The sequence below is a fragment of the Poecile atricapillus genome, chromosome 16 (assembly GCF_030490865.1).
Source record: "Poecile atricapillus isolate bPoeAtr1 chromosome 16, bPoeAtr1.hap1, whole genome shotgun sequence".
Taxonomy (NCBI): domain Eukaryota; kingdom Metazoa; phylum Chordata; class Aves; order Passeriformes; family Paridae; genus Poecile; species Poecile atricapillus.
This window is the reverse complement of record NC_081264.1, coordinates 3,345,087-3,361,415: the sequence shown is the minus strand read 5'-3', so window position 1 is coordinate 3,361,415 and position 16,329 is coordinate 3,345,087. Positions and strand designations below refer to the sequence as shown.

Genomic DNA, 16,329 nt, shown 5'->3' with positions numbered 1-16,329 from the left:
TTGTATGAAATAATCTAGCTGGGAGTGCTGGGAGTTTGTTGTGATGGATCGTGGGGGGTTCTGTGTGGCTCAGCTCGTTGGGTTCAGTGTGGGTTGCTGTCTGACTGTCTTTGAGCTTCGCTGTTTCTCGATACTCATTTCATTCCTCTCTCTTCCCTTTCCTGCCCTTGCTTCCCTTGCTATATCTGTGTGTCTTTAATGGTAAGACTCAAGAAAGTCTATCCACGTTACAATAAATAATTTTATTTATTTTTTTTAGTAAAGTTGTTGTACATATTTTGGCTGCCTTTGTCCCTTGGTGTCTTGCTTTTGTTTTGTAAAACACTCAGCTCTATATATATATATATATATGTATAATGAAAAAAAAAAGTCTATATATTTTTTACAAAAACAGAAAAGGCCCTTGGTGCAAATATTGTTCTTCCTTACAGTATTTTGCATTTGTACTCCATGTTTCTAACATGTGGTTCTTGTTATCTTGCATTTTTAAAGCTTACCCAGTAGCACTTTAAGGTATTTGCTTCATTCTTAGAATTTCTTATTTTTGTAGTAAGGGAAGAATCTGGGTGATTTTTTTTTTAATGTTAAATCAAAATAAACCCCTTTCTCCCATGACTTCTACTCACTGCTCAGAACCTGATTTAAGTTTCTCAAGAAAGTGAAGTTTTAAAATGGCATCTAAATGAAAAAGTAATTTTTATTGTTTTGATTTTCCCCCCTGCTGGTAAGCAGATGTTTTGAACTTGAATTGGCAGGAAAAAAAGTTTAAGTTCACTTAATATTTTTTTTTATTTCAAATAAAATAAATAGTTTCCAAAAGATTTTCCTTGCAAGCTCCCCCAGTGCAGTTATTTCCCATTCAGCACCTGCTCTGTGTGTGACTCCCACTGCACACATGATGCTCCAGCAGCAGCCAAGACTCTGCCTGGAAGTGAGCTGGAAGTGATCCACACTTGGGGACCAGCACCTTCCTTGGCTGTAGCTTCTCCAGTTCCAGCATTTTTGGGTCCCCCACAGGAGAGATTGTCCAGGGAAAGAAAACCCAAAGCTCCAGCACAGGGATCTTCTTCCCCTCCTGTTTTCTCTCCTCTTTTCTTCTCTCCTTTCTCTCCCTTTGTGTTTTAGCATTCGAGGCTCCTGTATTGAGTCTGTAAATATTTTATTTCTATCCTTACAACCTGTTTGCCTTTTTCAACCACCTCAGCGTTGTGGTGGTTGAAGCTGAGCCCGACAAACGGTGAATTAACCACATTTGTGCCAAAAGCATCTGTTTGGTCCTGATCTCTCCATGAAGATCTGACCAAGTGGAAACATTGGCTGAATCACAAGCTCTTGAGCATGGGCTGAGCCGCTGGGGTTTCCATCTGCCCTTCCCCAGCTGCGTGCACAGCACGGGGACGCTCGGGAGAAGTCTCGGGTGCAGCAGAGCTTGTGAGCAGCAACTTCCAGATGTGATTCCCACATGTCCTCAGGGTTTACTTCCCAGCAAATCCTGGGTTTGCAGCTCTGCTCTGTCAGCAGCACCCCGTGCACTGGTGGCACAGCCATTCCCACACCACCACGTGCCTTTGATCCACACAGCAAAGCACTGAAAACCACGGGATAGGCGGAGCTGGGAATCCTGCGGGAGAACACGGAGGTGGCTGTGGAGCTCTGAGTGCTTTGCTGACTCAGGGTTGGCCAGGGGGTCTTTCCATGCCAGTGCCCTTTTGGGTTTTATTAACAAGACTGTAACTTGTATTTGAAGGCAAGATCACACAGTCTGCAAGTTGTTGTGTTTCCACTTCTGTTGATTCTCTCATTGTAAAAATACACCAAAACCAAATCAAATTTTGGTGCTTGTTTGGTAGCTGCCTCAGCTTTTCTAAACCCCAGATTCTCCACTTGCTGCTTCCATTCCTGAGTACAATCTGAACAATGAAAGAATTGATTGATTGTGCTCTCATTGTTGAGTTGCCCGTTTATCTCGAGTGGGTGAGGTTTCCTGTGTCTCATGGTCTGGGTATCATGGCTCTCACTAACTGTAGATACCACAGAGATGGAAACTTTTCCATTTGAGTTTGATAGTTGTCCCCTGAGCATCGTCCCACGTGGATGGGCTCTGCTCCTGATCCCTCAGCAGCACTGGGGAGTGTAGTGCAGTTTAGAATCCCTGCAGGAGCTCAGAGCCTATAGCAGCACTGCTGCCTGCACCAACTCTTCTCCAGTTCCTTCTGGAGAAAAGGAAACGGTTTGAGGTCACTTTATTGTTGTTTTCTTTTTTAACCAAAATCTTTCAGCTTGTAAGGAAATTTGTAGCAAAGTTCCTGCCATCAGAGGACAGTTACTCACTGAAGGCGTCACAGCAGTGGTGCCTTAAGGCAGGAGCTGTAGGCAGAAGTTGTATCTCTGTTAGATCCACGGAAAATATTGGGAAAGCTGGACATATGTACACGGAAGGGAGTTGTGCCTGCTTTGGAGGGTTTCTTTTTAACCTTTCTCCCATGAAGTCAAACAAATCCCATGTGGTTTCTCTATCTGCAAGAAATGATGATGTCACTGAAATTAGTGAGGACCAGCTGATATTTCCAGCCTCATCCATGCTTTGCATGACAGCTTGTACAATGAGCTTTGCATGCCTGTTTTGTTGCTTGTTAGTAATTTTCAAGAAGTAACAAAACTCTCGAGTTAGGTTTTGTGGAACATTGTGCAACATGTTTGTTTATCCTGTATCTCCCCAGTCTGTTAACTTGCTCCTTTAAATTCAAATGGATACGGTGCTATGCAGATTCTGGCATGTACTACCTAGGTAAAGTTTTTGCTTTGTTTCCACAGTTGTAACACCTGAAATGTTTGTGCATATACAAAACCTTAGTCAAGCAGTAAACTGTAATTTGTTTTTTAAGAACCACTTCTTAAGTAGTTTAATACTTGAAATTAAATGAAACTACTTTGGGCCGCTACAGTTACCCATTCATTAGATGACTTCTGGTTTTACTTGGTTTTCTTTTAGAGAATCAACGTTAAAAAAAGAAATTGATGAAGAGAGAGCATCTCTACAGAAATCCATCAATGTTACTAGTGCCTTGATCACACAAAAAGATGAGGAACTGGAAAAACTCAGACATGAGGTAAATGAGGAATGGATGATTTCAATTTCACTTAAGTTGCAGCCAGAGGCTTTGTGCCGGCTCCTGAAGAGCTGACTGATCATTTTTCTTTTGTGTGGCATAGTTAAAGCTTAGCATCAAATCTTCAGCTGCCTGTGCTGAGCCAGGTGACTCCTGGTACGGGGTTTTGGTGGTTGTTCAGCCCTTGCTTCAAGGGCCCTGGCCTTGGTGCTCTGGCTTGGTGTTGGAGGGTCCAAGTGTTGTCAAACAACTCTTCCAGATCACGGTGCTCCGCGGAGAAAACGCCTCTGCAAAAACCCTGCAGTCAGTGGTGAAGTCACTGGAGTCTGACAAACTGAAACTTGAGGAAAAGGTGAAGAACTTGGAGCAAAAACTCAAGGAAAACAACGAGCAGCCTTTAACTGTAGTGAGCCCCTCAGGTAAAGCGAGAGCCACTCCAGTGTCGGTGCCCTCAGAGCCTGTGATGTGATTTCTGACTGAGCCATGGCACGAGTCACATTGTACCTTGTTTGGTTTTTCCCTTTAAAGGTGATGCTGCTACTCTGCTTCAGGAGGAAATTGCAAGAGAGAAGCAGGTACTGGATGTGCACATGAGCATGCTAAGCCAGCAGTGGGGCTGTAGGAGAGGGGAATATTCCAAAGACAGCCCCGGGTTTTGTCAGTCAGGTTTTTAATGGGCAAATTTATCTTGTAGCCCCTCAGCTTCTGAAGAGAAATGTCAGTGACAGTAAATACTAAGAATCAAGTGATGAGTGATACTGGAGAAACAGTTCAGATCATGGGACTGTGAGGGAATAAGCAGGAAATTAGGGTGGCAAGTTGTGTCCTGCAGTCTGTCAGAGGTCCAGCCAGCAGAGCACTCAGTGCTCCTTGACCTTTCCAAAGGTTTCTTGGATGTGCATGAGGAAAAGCTGTGGCCCACCTGAAGCTGGTGCTTGCCATCCTGGAGAAATGGGCTCCCTGAGCTCCTGGGGACCTCTGAGCACTGCAGAACTGGACTCAGAACAAGGGCTGGCAGCAGTGGAGAAGGAAGGTGCTCAGCTGGCACAGGAAGATGTGATTCAGAGTAGGAGAGTCATAGTGACCTTGTGAAGTGCTGCTTCACAGGGGCCTGTGCCAACAAATGCCTAGAAAATATGGTTAGAAGAGAATCACCTTCTGCTCATGATAAAGCCTTTGTTAAATCACTGATGTCAGTCACAGTGATTTAAAAATGTCCTTCCCTGTTGTGCAGCCATCAGAACTGTCATGAATATACACTAACCACCAATCTCTTTCTGGTTTTCTGCTTCCCTGAATTCACCTGCTGATGGCAACCCTTCCTTCCACCAGGGCGAGGTTGGTTCCCTTTCTTTCCTCCCGTTTGTTTGCCAAGTGTTCCTTGGTTACATCCAGCAGTGCTGAACCCTGGGGCTGGGGGAGGTGCCAAACCCCTGCCCCTCTGAGTGTCCTTGTCCTTGGCTCTCCTAGATCGACTTCCTGAATTCAGTGATAGTGGATCTACAAAGGAGGAATGAAGAATTGAACTTGAAAATACAAAGAATGTGTGAAGCAGCCCTCAATGGCAATGAAGAGGAGATAAATAACTATGACAGGTACAGATCCTAAAGGAAACCTTGGCTCTTGTTTTGGGAGCTGTTGGTAGAGTGGGTTGGCAGCTGCACGATGCACCAGCAGCCTGATCTCAGCTGTCAGGAGGGACAGACAGAGCTTTCCCTGGAGCTTAGTGGTTGAATCCAGCCTTCTCTTTACACTGTGGTGTAACTGGGAGTGCAAATGGTGCTCTGCAGTTATCAGTCCCAAACACTGGTGTATCATGACTTGGTGAATCTGGCCCTTTGCAAGTGCAGAAGAGTCTTTGCTCCCAAGAGGCTGTAGCTGTGTTGGGATGGGAGGAACCAATCCAGACAAATAGAACTAAAACATATTTGCTGTGCCATGACTTCAGCTCTCTTAAGGGAAAAGAAAAACTTCTTCACATGTGTTTCTTTTAAATGTCTCTGTGCAAATATTTGCACAAACAGCAGCTTGTTCATTAAATATTAGAGTGTAGGGGATTGTGGGGGCTCTGCAGGGTGGTGGAGAAGGGTTTGTATCCTATTTTTGGTTGAGCTCTGTGGCGTTTCCTGGGTGTCAGTAACCCCGAGCTCACCGCAGGGCCGCGGGCCTTGCTGCTGTGTGACAGAGGCATTGACTCGTGCCGGTGCTGCTCTTGCAGTGAGGAGGAGAGCCAGTCCAAGAAGAAGCCGCGTCTCTTCTGCGACATCTGCGGCTGCTTCGACCTGCACGACACCGAGGACTGCCCGACGCAGGCGCAGGCGCTGGAGGAGCCGCCGCACTCGGCGCACCACGGCAGCCGGCGCGAGGAGCGGCCCTACTGCGACACGTGCGAGGTGTTCGGCCACTGGACGGCCGACTGCAACGACGACGAGACCTTCTGATGCTGGGACAGCCCCACGGACTCTGCACCACCAGCAGCCGCCTGTGCTGAATGTCAGGACAAGGGGCCCCTCGCTCCCCTGCCCGCCCGCTCCAGAATCCCTACAGGCATAAATATTTTGCTCTTCCACTAATAAATACCCCCCCCCCCCCAATCCCTTTTTAACAAACTTCAGTGAAAGATAAATAAATGATTTAACAAGTGACTTTATGCTGTTTCTTCCCAGGTTCTGGGTTTGTCCAGCCCTTAATAGGAAATGCCTCTGTGCTGTTGGATCTATTGGTGGGAAAACATGTATAGGAGTGAAGCACTAGAGTTATATTAAAGCTTATTTAAATACCTTAAAAATATGCTGTTAATTTTCATATTTGCACTAAACCATTTTAAGGCTGAATTTGTACATTTAGATTTTTAAGCTTTTTTTTTTGACACTGGACTGAGTTGAGAAATATTTCATCTTTATTTTTATTTACTCCTTTGATTGCGATGTCGCTCGGTGCCGTGAGCTCTGGGTTGTGGTTTGGTGTGAAATGTGGAAATGTGGCAGGTAAGGAACTGCTGGGGGTTTTTGGGAACTGTATGCTGTGCACACCTGAGACAGTTTGTGGGCAATCTCTGTTTTGCATTCTTTCAGCTTCTCTATAGTGAGTGTGGTGTGTGTGTATATATGCATATATATAATAAAGTTATATTTTGGAAAAAAAAATGTCTCTTCTGCATTTCCATTCAGAGTGTGAGGGGTTCCATGTGGGGACAGAGGTGCCCAGGGGCTGCACTGGAAGTCAGGATCCATCAGCTGGGAAGAGACCTCTGAGATCACAAAGTCTTACGACTAAACACCACCTTGTCAACGTGACCAGTGCCACGTCCAGACGTTATTTAAATCAGGGACAGCAACTCCACCGCCTCCCTGGGCAAAAAAGGAAAATTCCTCCTGATGTCCAACCTGAATCCTTCTGGTGCAGCTTTAGGCCATTTCCTGTCCCTGTTCCATGGCAGCAGAGCCCGATCCCCGGCTGTCCCCTCCTGTCAGGGAGTTCTGCAGAGCCACAAGGGCCCCCTGAGCCTCCTTTGCTCCAGGCTGAGCCCCTTCCCCAGCTCCCTCAGCCTCTCCTGGTGCTCCAGCCCCTTCCCCAGCTCCGTTCCCTTCCCCAGACACGCTCCTCAATGTTCTCCCTGAATGGAGGGCCCAGAAGTGGACACAGGGCTCCAGGTGTGGCCCCAGCAGTGCCCAGCGCAGGGGGGGAGCAGTTCCATGGTGCAGCCCGATACCGGTGACCACACATCACAGACACACAGACACAGACACACACATGACAGACACTGACAGACAGACACACACCCATGACAGACAGACACACACAGACACACAGACACAGACACATACACACACACACAGACACACACACAGACACAGACAGACACACAGACACAGACAGACACACAGACACACACACACACCCACACACACACACACACACACACACCCCCATGACAGACACACACACGGGGCCGTTCCCCAGCGCTCTGTGCGGCTGCGCGGCCCCGCCCCCGGCCCCGCCCCGCGGTCACGCGCTCGGCCATGGCGGCGCACCTGAGCTCGGGCCGGGTGAACCTGACGGCGCTGCGCGAGGCGGGGCGGCGCGAGCTGCGCGAGTTCCTGGACAAGTGCGCGGGCTCCAAGGTGGGCACGGCGGGGCCGGGGGGACAGCGGGGACGGGCGGGCTCCAGCCGTGCTGCGGCCGGTCTGACCCCGCCGTCCCTTCCCGCAGGCCATCGTGTGGGACGAGTACCTGACCGGTCCCTTCGGGCTCATCGCGCAGTACTCGCTGCTCAAGGTAAGCGCCGTGGGTGCCGGGGGCAGGCGGCCGGGCCCCGGCGCTCCCGCCCTCGGCTGACGGCCGGGCCTCCACGCAGGAGCATGAGGTGGAGAAGATGTTCACGCTCAAGCCGGGCCGGCTGCCCCCGGCCGACGTCAAGAACATCATCTTCTTCGTCAGGCCCAAGCTGGAGCTGATGGACATCATCACGGACAACGTGCTCAGGTACCGCGGGCAGGGTGTGAGGAGGGGACGGGTGTGGCCCGAACCACCGTGCGGTTCACACCTGTGCGGGGGCCGAGGAGCGATGTGCAGACACCAAACTGCAGCACGGCCGCTCTGCGGCTTGAGCGGGGTGCGAGGCACCCTGGGCAGGGGGGCTTCACCTCGGCTGCGATGCAGAGGGTGCCTTCCTCCCTGCGAGGATGTACGCTCCTGATTAGCTGGAATGAGTCATGCTTGGATTGCTGTGCCTTGTGGGAGCTGCAAGACAGCCACGTTCCCCTGCTCTGGTGTCAGAGCTGTGGCTGCACAAGGCTGGACACCGACACTCAAAATCCAGGAGCTGGCAATAAGCCAGTGCAGCGTTCCTGTTTTGTGTGGATCCAGTGCCCCCTGCCCGTGGGCTGTGCTGCTCCCATGTGCAGTGAGTGACCGTGTGCTGTGCTCCTGCTGCGACTTTTCCAGGGAAGACAGAGGCCGCTCTCCACAGAGGGATTTCCACATCCTGTTCGTGCCACGCCGCAGCCTCCTCTGCGAGCAGTGGCTGAAGGAGCAGGGCGTGCTGGGCTCCTTCATCCACCGCGAGCAGTACAGCCTGGACCTGATCCCCTTCGACGGAGACCTGCTCTCCATGGAGTCCGAGAGCGCCTTCAAGGTGCGCTCTCATCTCGTCCTCGAGGGAAAACGCGATGTGGTTTTGTGCTGGGTGTTGGTGCTGGTGCAGCAGCTCTCAGAGGGTTTGTGAGTGACCTGCACAGCAAGGAAAGGCCTTGCAGAGCAAACCTGGCTTGATCCTGAAGCCTGAACTTCCCTGTGTGTTTTCACACTAAATGCTGAAGGTACAGTCACTACACCGATCTGCTGGTGTTACTGTCACAAGTGGAGCATTCCTGAGGCTTAAAGCACTCGGTTGTCACAAGGAGTCGCAGCCAGGGAGTGTGTGATGGTTCTCACTGCACTGAGCATTGACAGCTGTCACATCCCAGCTGTGTGTCCTGTGTTCCCAGATTGCTGCATCCGAGGACAGGACAATTTGGGAGTTTCTTGGCCTTCTCTGTCCTATGTGTAACCCAGAGGATGTGTCAGGACTTGCACCTGTAATGAGGTGTTGGGTGCTCAGGCTGGCCGAATTAACAGGAGAGTCCTTCCACTCATTTTCTTTTATTCCATCAAACTGGATTTGTGTCTGGAGTTCAAAAATATTAGTGTCTGGTTATCAAAACAATGATTTGATGTAGTGACAGCACAGATAATAAGGTCCATATATGCCAACAGCCATAGCTTGTCCCCAGTCTTTGTCTCCTCTGAACTATTCCCATGGACCCTGGTGTGCTGTGGAGGCAGCTGTATTGGATTGACACTTTCCATCAGAACCCCTCTTGTTCTTTAGGAATGTTACCTGGAGAGCGACCAGACGAGTCTGTACCATGCAGCAAAGGGGCTGATGACGCTGCAGGCTCTCTACGGAACCATCCCGCAGATTTTCGGGAAGGGCGACTGTGCTCGGGTGAGGCTGAACAAATGCATCTTGTTCTGTGGAGCTGCCTTAAGGAGTGTTTGGTTAAATGCACCTCTGGGTTATTTTAATCCAGCCATGACACACACACATCCTTTTTGCTTCTCTCTGATCAGCCTGTGGTTTAATTGGTATTTTTTGTGGTGAGGGAGCAGCTTGAGATGCAAGCAGTGCTTTGGCCATCGCTGTCTTGCTGAGCTGCAGAGAGCAGCAGAGAAGGTCTTTTGTTTTCTCAGTCTCATCCTGCCCCATCCATCAGGCAGTCTGTACCTCCTGCCATCCCCTTCCTTTACGAGCATGTGCCTGCAGGGCCCAGAGGTCACATCCATCTGCTGTGGCCTGCACCATAACCAGAGCAATGTGATTTCCTTGCAGCACGTGGCAAACATGATGATCAGGATGAAGCGCGAGTTCCCTGGGAGCCAGAATTCCATATTTCCCGTCTTCGATACCCTCCTGTTGCTGGACCGCAACGTGGACCTGCTGACCCCGCTGGCCACGCAGCTGACGTACGAGGGGCTGATAGATGAGATCTATGGGATTCAGAATAGTGAGTCCTGTGGGGAAGGGACAGGTCTCCTGTGTCCTGGGGCAGGTTGCAGTGTGTTGGGTGGGTTTTTCACTAAATGTGGTGTGGGAGCAGCTCAGCTGAAATCAATGTGGGGTTTGTTCAGTCCCAAGCTGGAGCCCATTAAGATCCACTCTGGCTCTTTTTTGCCTGGAAAGGGGAGCCAAGTACAGTCTGTGGTTACTGAAGGTGCAACTTTTGGCTGTTGGCTGGGTGCAGGCACAGTGACACAACAGTGGGAATGTTGTGTGTGCCTTCGGCATCCATCCTGCCTGGATCACACTGCCATATCTCCTGATCCTGCCACACTGAGGGGACAGGGACAATTTGTGAAATGCCGTTTTCAGAATGATGTCATGCTTTTCAGGGGATAAGAAAACTCTAGAGAGGCATTTATGGGCTGTAATCCCTCCTGCTGGACTGGACTGGGCTGGCTGCTGGGCTGCCTCCAAAGCTCTCTGAAAGCAGGGCAGCTGGCACTTGGGTTCTGGTGTTTGTGTAGGTCCTTGGCTGAGTGCAGGGAGACTCTCCTTAATTAACACAGCCACTGAGTGGTTTGAGTGTCAATACTGCTTTGCTACTCAGAGCTGATTCCACAGCCTGCTGATCTTAACTTCTGCTGATGAAGTTCCAGTCCTTACAAAGGTTATTTCTCTGCATTTGACAGCTTACGTGAAACTCCCTCCTGAGAAGTTTGCCCCGAAGAAGCAGGGTGAGGGTGGGAAAGATCTCCCCACAGAACCCAAGAAACTCCAGCTGAACTCTGCAGAAGAGCTTTATGCCGAAATCCGAGACAAGAACTTCAATGCTGTGGGGTCAGTGCTGAGCAAGAAAGCCAAGATCATCTCAGCAGCCTTTGAGGTGAGGCCTGTGTCCAGCAGTGCATCAGATAATTCACAGTCTCTGTTCAGCAGGAGTGGGACTGGCAGATCAAGCTGCTCCCACACAATAATCCTCCATCCAGAGAAAAACCAGGAAGCTGTTCCAGTCTGTTCCCCTGCCCTGGGATGAAGTCAGCTCCACTCAGACTGTTCTGAGTAGGTGTTGGTCAAATCTCCTTTTAAGAAGCCCATAGTAATGTGGATCCTTGTTTCTCCCCACACCTCTGTTCTGGGGCTTTCCCTCTGCTCAAAGCTTGCCTAGCCCACCCTTGTGCTATGTGCTATGTGTGAGCCCATAGATCCCATAACAGGAATAAACAGGACTGCAGGAGTCAGGTGCTGCTTCCATCTGCAAGTAGCCAAAGGTGATTTTTAGTGTGCTGATCAATGCCACTTGGCTGCTCTTGTTATCTGTTCACTGAAAGGTCCTTTTCCCTTCAGGATGGCAGAGAAAAAGCTTTTAAACAATAAAACACCAGAAGGTACTTTCACAGAGTATTATAGCTGGCATCAAAAACAGCAGAAATGTGCAAGAGACAGTTGTCTTGCAGGAGGTTTGAACTGTAAATTCATGCTCGTGTGTCATCTCAGACAAATCTGGAGTGCTGTGTGGGGCATGTTTGTGGCTTTGTTGAAAACATCCTGTTGATCATTCATAAATTGAGATCCATTTTTTTTTACTTTGTGGGGACTCTCAAGAGAACTTGTTTCACTCTTTGATTTTATTTCTTTGGGGGGCTTTTTTAGCCTCTAATCTCTGCCACATCTAAGACGAGGTAAGTGGTACCTTAACTGAAATCCTGACTGCCCAGCCTCATCCCCCAGTGCAGATCTGCTTCTGCACTATTAGTGCTCAAGGTGCTAAAGATGGATTGTTCATACTGCTTGTTAGAAAAAGAGAATTTTAAGAAATTGTCAGCAGTAATAGGTGATAATGAAACAGCAGTGTATTGGCAGCAGAGGACTTCCTCAATCACAGGCTCCATCATGACTCTCCTGCCTGCACTTGCCCATTTAAATCCTTCACATATGAGTCAAATTATTACTATTTTTATTCCAAATTGCAGCAAGAGGCAGGTAGCCCAAATGCAGTGCAGACTGCTGGAGCTGAACTCTGCATGGTGCACATCCTCTCTCAAAACCTGGCACGCTGTTGCCACCAAGTAGAGTGAATGGCAAACCCTGCCAGCCCAACTCCAGCTCTGACAGCATTGGCCTGTCAGCCAGCAAAGTAATTCCTCTTTGTGTGAAAAAGGGAGTTGTCCCTGGTAGGGAAATTGAGGAGCTGGAGTCAGACAAATGTGGATAAAATGATTTACAACACTGGGATAATAAAAAACAACAGATCATGCTGTATTATGTGCTGTCTCTCCCCATGATCCAAATGCTGTTACAGGTAATGCTCTGGCTTCAGGATAAACATCTAAAACCCTTTGTCTAGAAGGCTGCATAGCTCTAACTCCCTACAGGGAGTGCAGTAAAAGTTCTTCATGATAAAATGATCTGATTGGTGTTACTAATGTGAACAAGGCCTAACCCCAGTGATGGATTTCTTCAGGAAAGGCACCACGCCAAGACTGTTGGAGAGATTAAGCAGTTTGTGTCCCAGCTGCCTCACATGCAGGCAGCGAGGAGCTCGCTGGCGAACCACACCTCCATCGCAGAGCTCATCAAAGACATCACCAGTGAGTAGGAATAATTTAAATCCAGCAGGATGCCTGATAACTTGATGGACATCACTCAGCCTGGCAAAAACTGGCTTTGCTCCATCCAGTGCATCTCTGCTGAAATGTTAAATATAAAACATAAGCTGTCAGTTGCTGTTGTATTGATTTTCATTCTTTTCCCAAAGCATCTGAAGATTTCTTTGATAATTTAACAGTGGAGCAAGAGTTCATGTCTGGAATAGACACAGACAAGGTAAGTAAATAATGGCAATTAGCCACTCTTACATCTTCCAAAGACATTTTTTTTCCCTTTATGTTTTTTTGAGAGAGGAAACATCTGATATAGTTGGTGTCCAGTGAAATGGATCTCTGAGTTATCCATCACTGCCTGTGCACAGCTGTGGTGCTCGACCTGTTGTGGGGCACCCCGTGCTCTGAGGGATCAGTGGAACATAGAAGATGGTTAATAAGAATTTTTCAGTGCATCAGGCAAAGTCTGGCTACTGAGTGAGGAGCTGAAATGCTCTGGGGAGAGCCTGGATGGAACCAGTGCTGGGTCACTGTTTTACACATGTTCCTGAGCTACGTGGGGAGCAGCTGCTCTTCTTTCTTGCTGTTTTGGAGATCCAGCAAACCAGATCTTTCTTTCCAGGTCTGATGGGCACTTTAACAATTCTTTAAATAACTGCTTATGTATTTTATTTAATAGGTTAACAATTACATTGAAGACTGCATAGCTCAGAAACATCCATTAATCAAGATCTTGCGTCTCGTTTGCTTGCAATCCGTGTGCAATAGTGGACTGAAGCAGAAGGTTCTGGACCATTACAAAAGAGAGATTCTCCAGGTTTGGCTCTGACATTTACAGGAATTAATTCCTGAGAAAATCCACATCAGATCTTCAGCTCAATACTTCAACTTCTACATTCCAGACAGACACATCTTACATGTGAATATTGTGTACAGAGGGAGCACTGGGTTTCTGTTTGGGCTGATACTTGGGAGGTGCTTGTGTGCGTTACAACATGTTGATACAGAAGTTTATATCACTTTTTATTATTATGATTTAAACACTCTAAATTTGATATACTCTACAGAGATCGTAACCAAAAACCTTTTTTTAAAGAAACATCTTTGCTTTTTTTTTTTTTTTAAACACTGGTCATGGGTTATTGCCATGGTATTAAAGGTCATTTCTTCATATTGCAGACTTATGGCTATGAACATATATTGACCTTAAACAACCTGGAAAAGGCTGGACTCCTGAAACCCCAGACAGGTGGCAGGAATAACTACCCAACGATCAGGAAAACGCTGCGCCTGTGGATGGATGATGTTAACGAGCAGGTAAACGGGCACCTCAGCAGCAACCATTACCTCTACAGAATCATGTGCAGCAGGAAAACCTCATTTTTTATTTAATGCTATTGATTTCTTTGAGGCTGTTTTGCAGCATGAAGCAGCTCTGAGCTGCTGCTCTCTCCCTCTCTCTGTGTCCCCCAGAACCCCAATGACATCTCATACGTGTACAGCGGCTACGCCCCGCTGAGCGTGCGCCTGGCCCAGCTGCTGGCCCGGCCGGGCTGGCGTAGCATCGAGGAGGTTTTGAAGATGCTGCCAGGGCCCCATTTCGAGGAGAGGCAGCAGCTCCCTACAGGCCTGCAGAAAAAGCGTAAGTTTGGCTTTGTTTTCCTTTGGTTTACAGGGAAATGCATCTCTCTGAGCAGGGAGTGAGGCAAACTGATACCAGGGCAGGCAGAGTCCAGGTCTCTGTCTCATCCCCCTGGCCCACAGCAGTGTTAGATTGACCTAACCCTCCTTTGACAAATGGTTTAACTTCTCATCAGAGTACTAAAATAAACCCTAGACTTGCACTGTGATTTTAATAAGTAATGTTAAGTGTAAGAGGGATAGCATCACTCTAAAGCAGAAGCACATCCTGTAGCAACTCCAGAGCTGGGACCAGACTGGATTTCTGTGTCCCAGCCTCTAATTCAGGTCATTTGAGTCTGAGTGACAGTTGATGCAGGGGAGCTGTAAAAATCAAACCAAGCCAACCTGGACCTTTTGTGTGAACCCACAGGTCAGCACGGTGAGAACAGAGTGACCCTGGTGTTCTTCCTGGGGGGAGTGACGTACGCAGAAATCGCTGCGCTGAGATTTCTGTCCCAGATGGAGGATGGAGGCACAGAGTACATCATTGCCACTACAAAACTCATCAATGGGACAACCTGGATCAAATCCTTAATGGAAAAACTGGAGCCTGCTCCATTCTAGGGTGTGTGGTGAGAGACAGTAAACGTGGGAGGCCCTGTGTAACACAGGCACGTCAGCTGCTGGTCCTGGCACGGCTGCTCCGTTGGAGAAACATGGCACTGAAGGAAATCCCTGGGACCAGCTCATGAGCAGTCACCCTCATCCCTTCTGCACTTGTGTTCCAGTTGTCTGTGGAACTTCCAAGTAGACAAGCAGGGTTGGAAGGCACTAATGATAAACAGTGGGAAAGAGAGAGATCCCTGCTCATGGTCTGACCTGGCAGCTGAGCACTGGGGCAGTGGGAATGGGCCCTGCTCCTTCTCTTCGGCAAATTGCTGCTTTTTTTCTTTCAGTTGAGCTTTGCTAGGAGATGTGATTTCTGCCTTTTAACCTCCTAAGGTGCTGAGGAGGCAGGATGCTCTCTATTCCTGACTTCATACCAGTATTCCCAGACTGTCTGTGTCTCTCTGGTGCCTGATACATTCCATGGATGCATTGGATGTGTCAGTCAGAGATCTGTACACAGCTGTACCTGTGATCCTTGAGCCTTGTATTTCACTTGTCCCCTGAAGGGATCGCTGTGAAATGGCTTCTTTGTCTTAGGTACTCCGACCTGACTCTGGAAAGCTCCTCCAGAGTATGAATGACATCAGTGTGTCCTGAGTTTATGGCTGAAGACACACAAACATTCCCTGTGTGGGGGCCAAAAATAGCAAGAGCAGGGACCCAGTAAACAGTGGGTTTAAAACAGACACTTTTCTCACCCCCCTGGTCAGGTTATAAACTGTGGTACTTGCTGTCACAAGCTGGTGTAGAGCTCAAAATTATAAAATGGAATTTTCCATGGGCTTGGTGGCTGGGCCCTTGGTGTGCAGCTGGCAGCTCCTGGCTCCAGAGGCTGGGAAGGCAGAGCAGGGTCCTTGGGGGTGCCTTTGCTGCTGCTGGGCACTGTCCTTGCAGCCACCGGGGGCTCTTGCACACTGCAGTTCACTCTTAACAGCTAAAAAGAAAGCCCACTCCTCACCTTAAATCACTCCCTTAGCAAACATTTCTGCCTTAGTTATCATGTATAATATGTCCCAATAAATCCCGTATTTTTTCCAAGCTGTCACGGTTGTAACTGTAGGTTTTGGTCTGTTTTATTTTCTGAGTTCTGCCAAGTCCTCCACGGAGCCCCTCTCTCTGTTTAACTCCAGCTGACTTACTAGAATAAAATAAAGATGTATTTAATCTTTTTTTTTTTTTGGAAGTGTTTGTATTCTCTCTCTCTCTCTAGAACACAAAAATGAAATAAAACCCTGCACTGTGGTAGCTGTATCCTTGTCTTCCTGTCCCAGAACAATTGAATAACTGAATTAGTTAAATTGAAACTATTTTTCTAACGCCCGGTGTTTTTTAATTAAGGCTCATGCAATTTTTTTTTCTGTTCTGCCGCCTAACATACTACATTGGAAGTATTTGTGGAATTTATAAACTTTTGAAGGAAAAATACAATTTCAGTCACTGGATACTTTCTATTTCAGGTGGGGAGGTAACTTGTAGACAGAGTTAACAAAAAACATGCTGCAACTAAAGTGATGCAAGAAGAGCAAACAGGGATTGTTTGCTCTGCAAGTTCCATTTAAAGTAGCTAATTTCAGAGTATTTAAAAAGAAAACTGAATTAGGTTTGGAACAAAAATTAGATGTTACTGTGCAGAGAAAAACAAGAAATTGACTCAGAGCAACAGAGTGTCCTTGGGTTGGCCTTGAAGGTCTTTGTAGTATCACAATTTCCAGACTTTTTTCCCCCAAATCTTAACAGTTGAACTAATCCCAAGGAAATACTGACCAGGCTGGTTTCTGCTGTG

At 48.0% G+C, this 16,329-nt stretch overlaps 2 protein-coding genes across 12 annotated transcripts in view; both read left to right on the top strand.

Annotated features, from left to right (window-relative positions):
• Nucleotides 1-6,250, top strand: part of CLIP1 (CAP-Gly domain containing linker protein 1) — a 60,900-nt gene extending 54,650 nt beyond the window's left edge. For 9 of the 10 annotated variants that reach the window (XR_009278906.1, XR_009278908.1, XR_009278907.1 and 6 more), the window contains 5 exons: nucleotides 2,993-3,110; nucleotides 3,370-3,529; nucleotides 3,639-4,448; nucleotides 4,581-4,705; nucleotides 5,329-5,352. Coding sequence is in view for 1 of the 10 variants with exons in the window: in XM_058851113.1 (XP_058707096.1) it covers nucleotides 2,993-3,110; nucleotides 3,370-3,529; nucleotides 3,639-3,694; nucleotides 4,581-4,705; nucleotides 5,329-5,551 (682 nt within the window). In the remaining 9 variants the exon portion in view is untranslated. Of the gene's footprint in view, nucleotides 1-2,992; nucleotides 3,111-3,369; nucleotides 3,530-3,638; nucleotides 4,449-4,580; nucleotides 4,706-5,328 lie in introns of all 10 variants that reach the window. The other variant, XM_058851113.1, reaches the window with a different exon arrangement.
• Nucleotides 6,251-7,102: 852 nt separating this feature from the next.
• VPS33A (VPS33A core subunit of CORVET and HOPS complexes) lies at nucleotides 7,103-15,715 on the top strand. Of its 2 annotated transcripts, none has more exons than XR_009278937.1 (13): nucleotides 7,103-7,234; nucleotides 7,323-7,388; nucleotides 7,468-7,595; nucleotides 8,058-8,247; nucleotides 8,983-9,099; nucleotides 9,484-9,658; nucleotides 10,344-10,537; nucleotides 12,116-12,242; nucleotides 12,410-12,477; nucleotides 12,934-13,071; nucleotides 13,434-13,571; nucleotides 13,666-13,896; nucleotides 14,308-14,448. XR_009278937.1 is itself a non-coding variant. In XM_058851526.1 (13 exons), exons 1-13 carry the CDS (start codon nucleotides 7,133-7,135, stop codon nucleotides 14,499-14,501), a joined length of 1,806 nt encoding a protein of 601 aa, XP_058707509.1. In that variant the 5' UTR covers nucleotides 7,103-7,132; the 3' UTR covers nucleotides 14,502-15,715. The 2 variants fall into 2 exon arrangements, 1 of the variants encoding a protein (XP_058707509.1); XM_058851526.1 differs by having other exon boundaries at nucleotides 13,728-13,896; nucleotides 14,308-15,715.
• The last annotated feature ends 614 nt before the right edge of the window (nucleotides 15,716-16,329 follow it).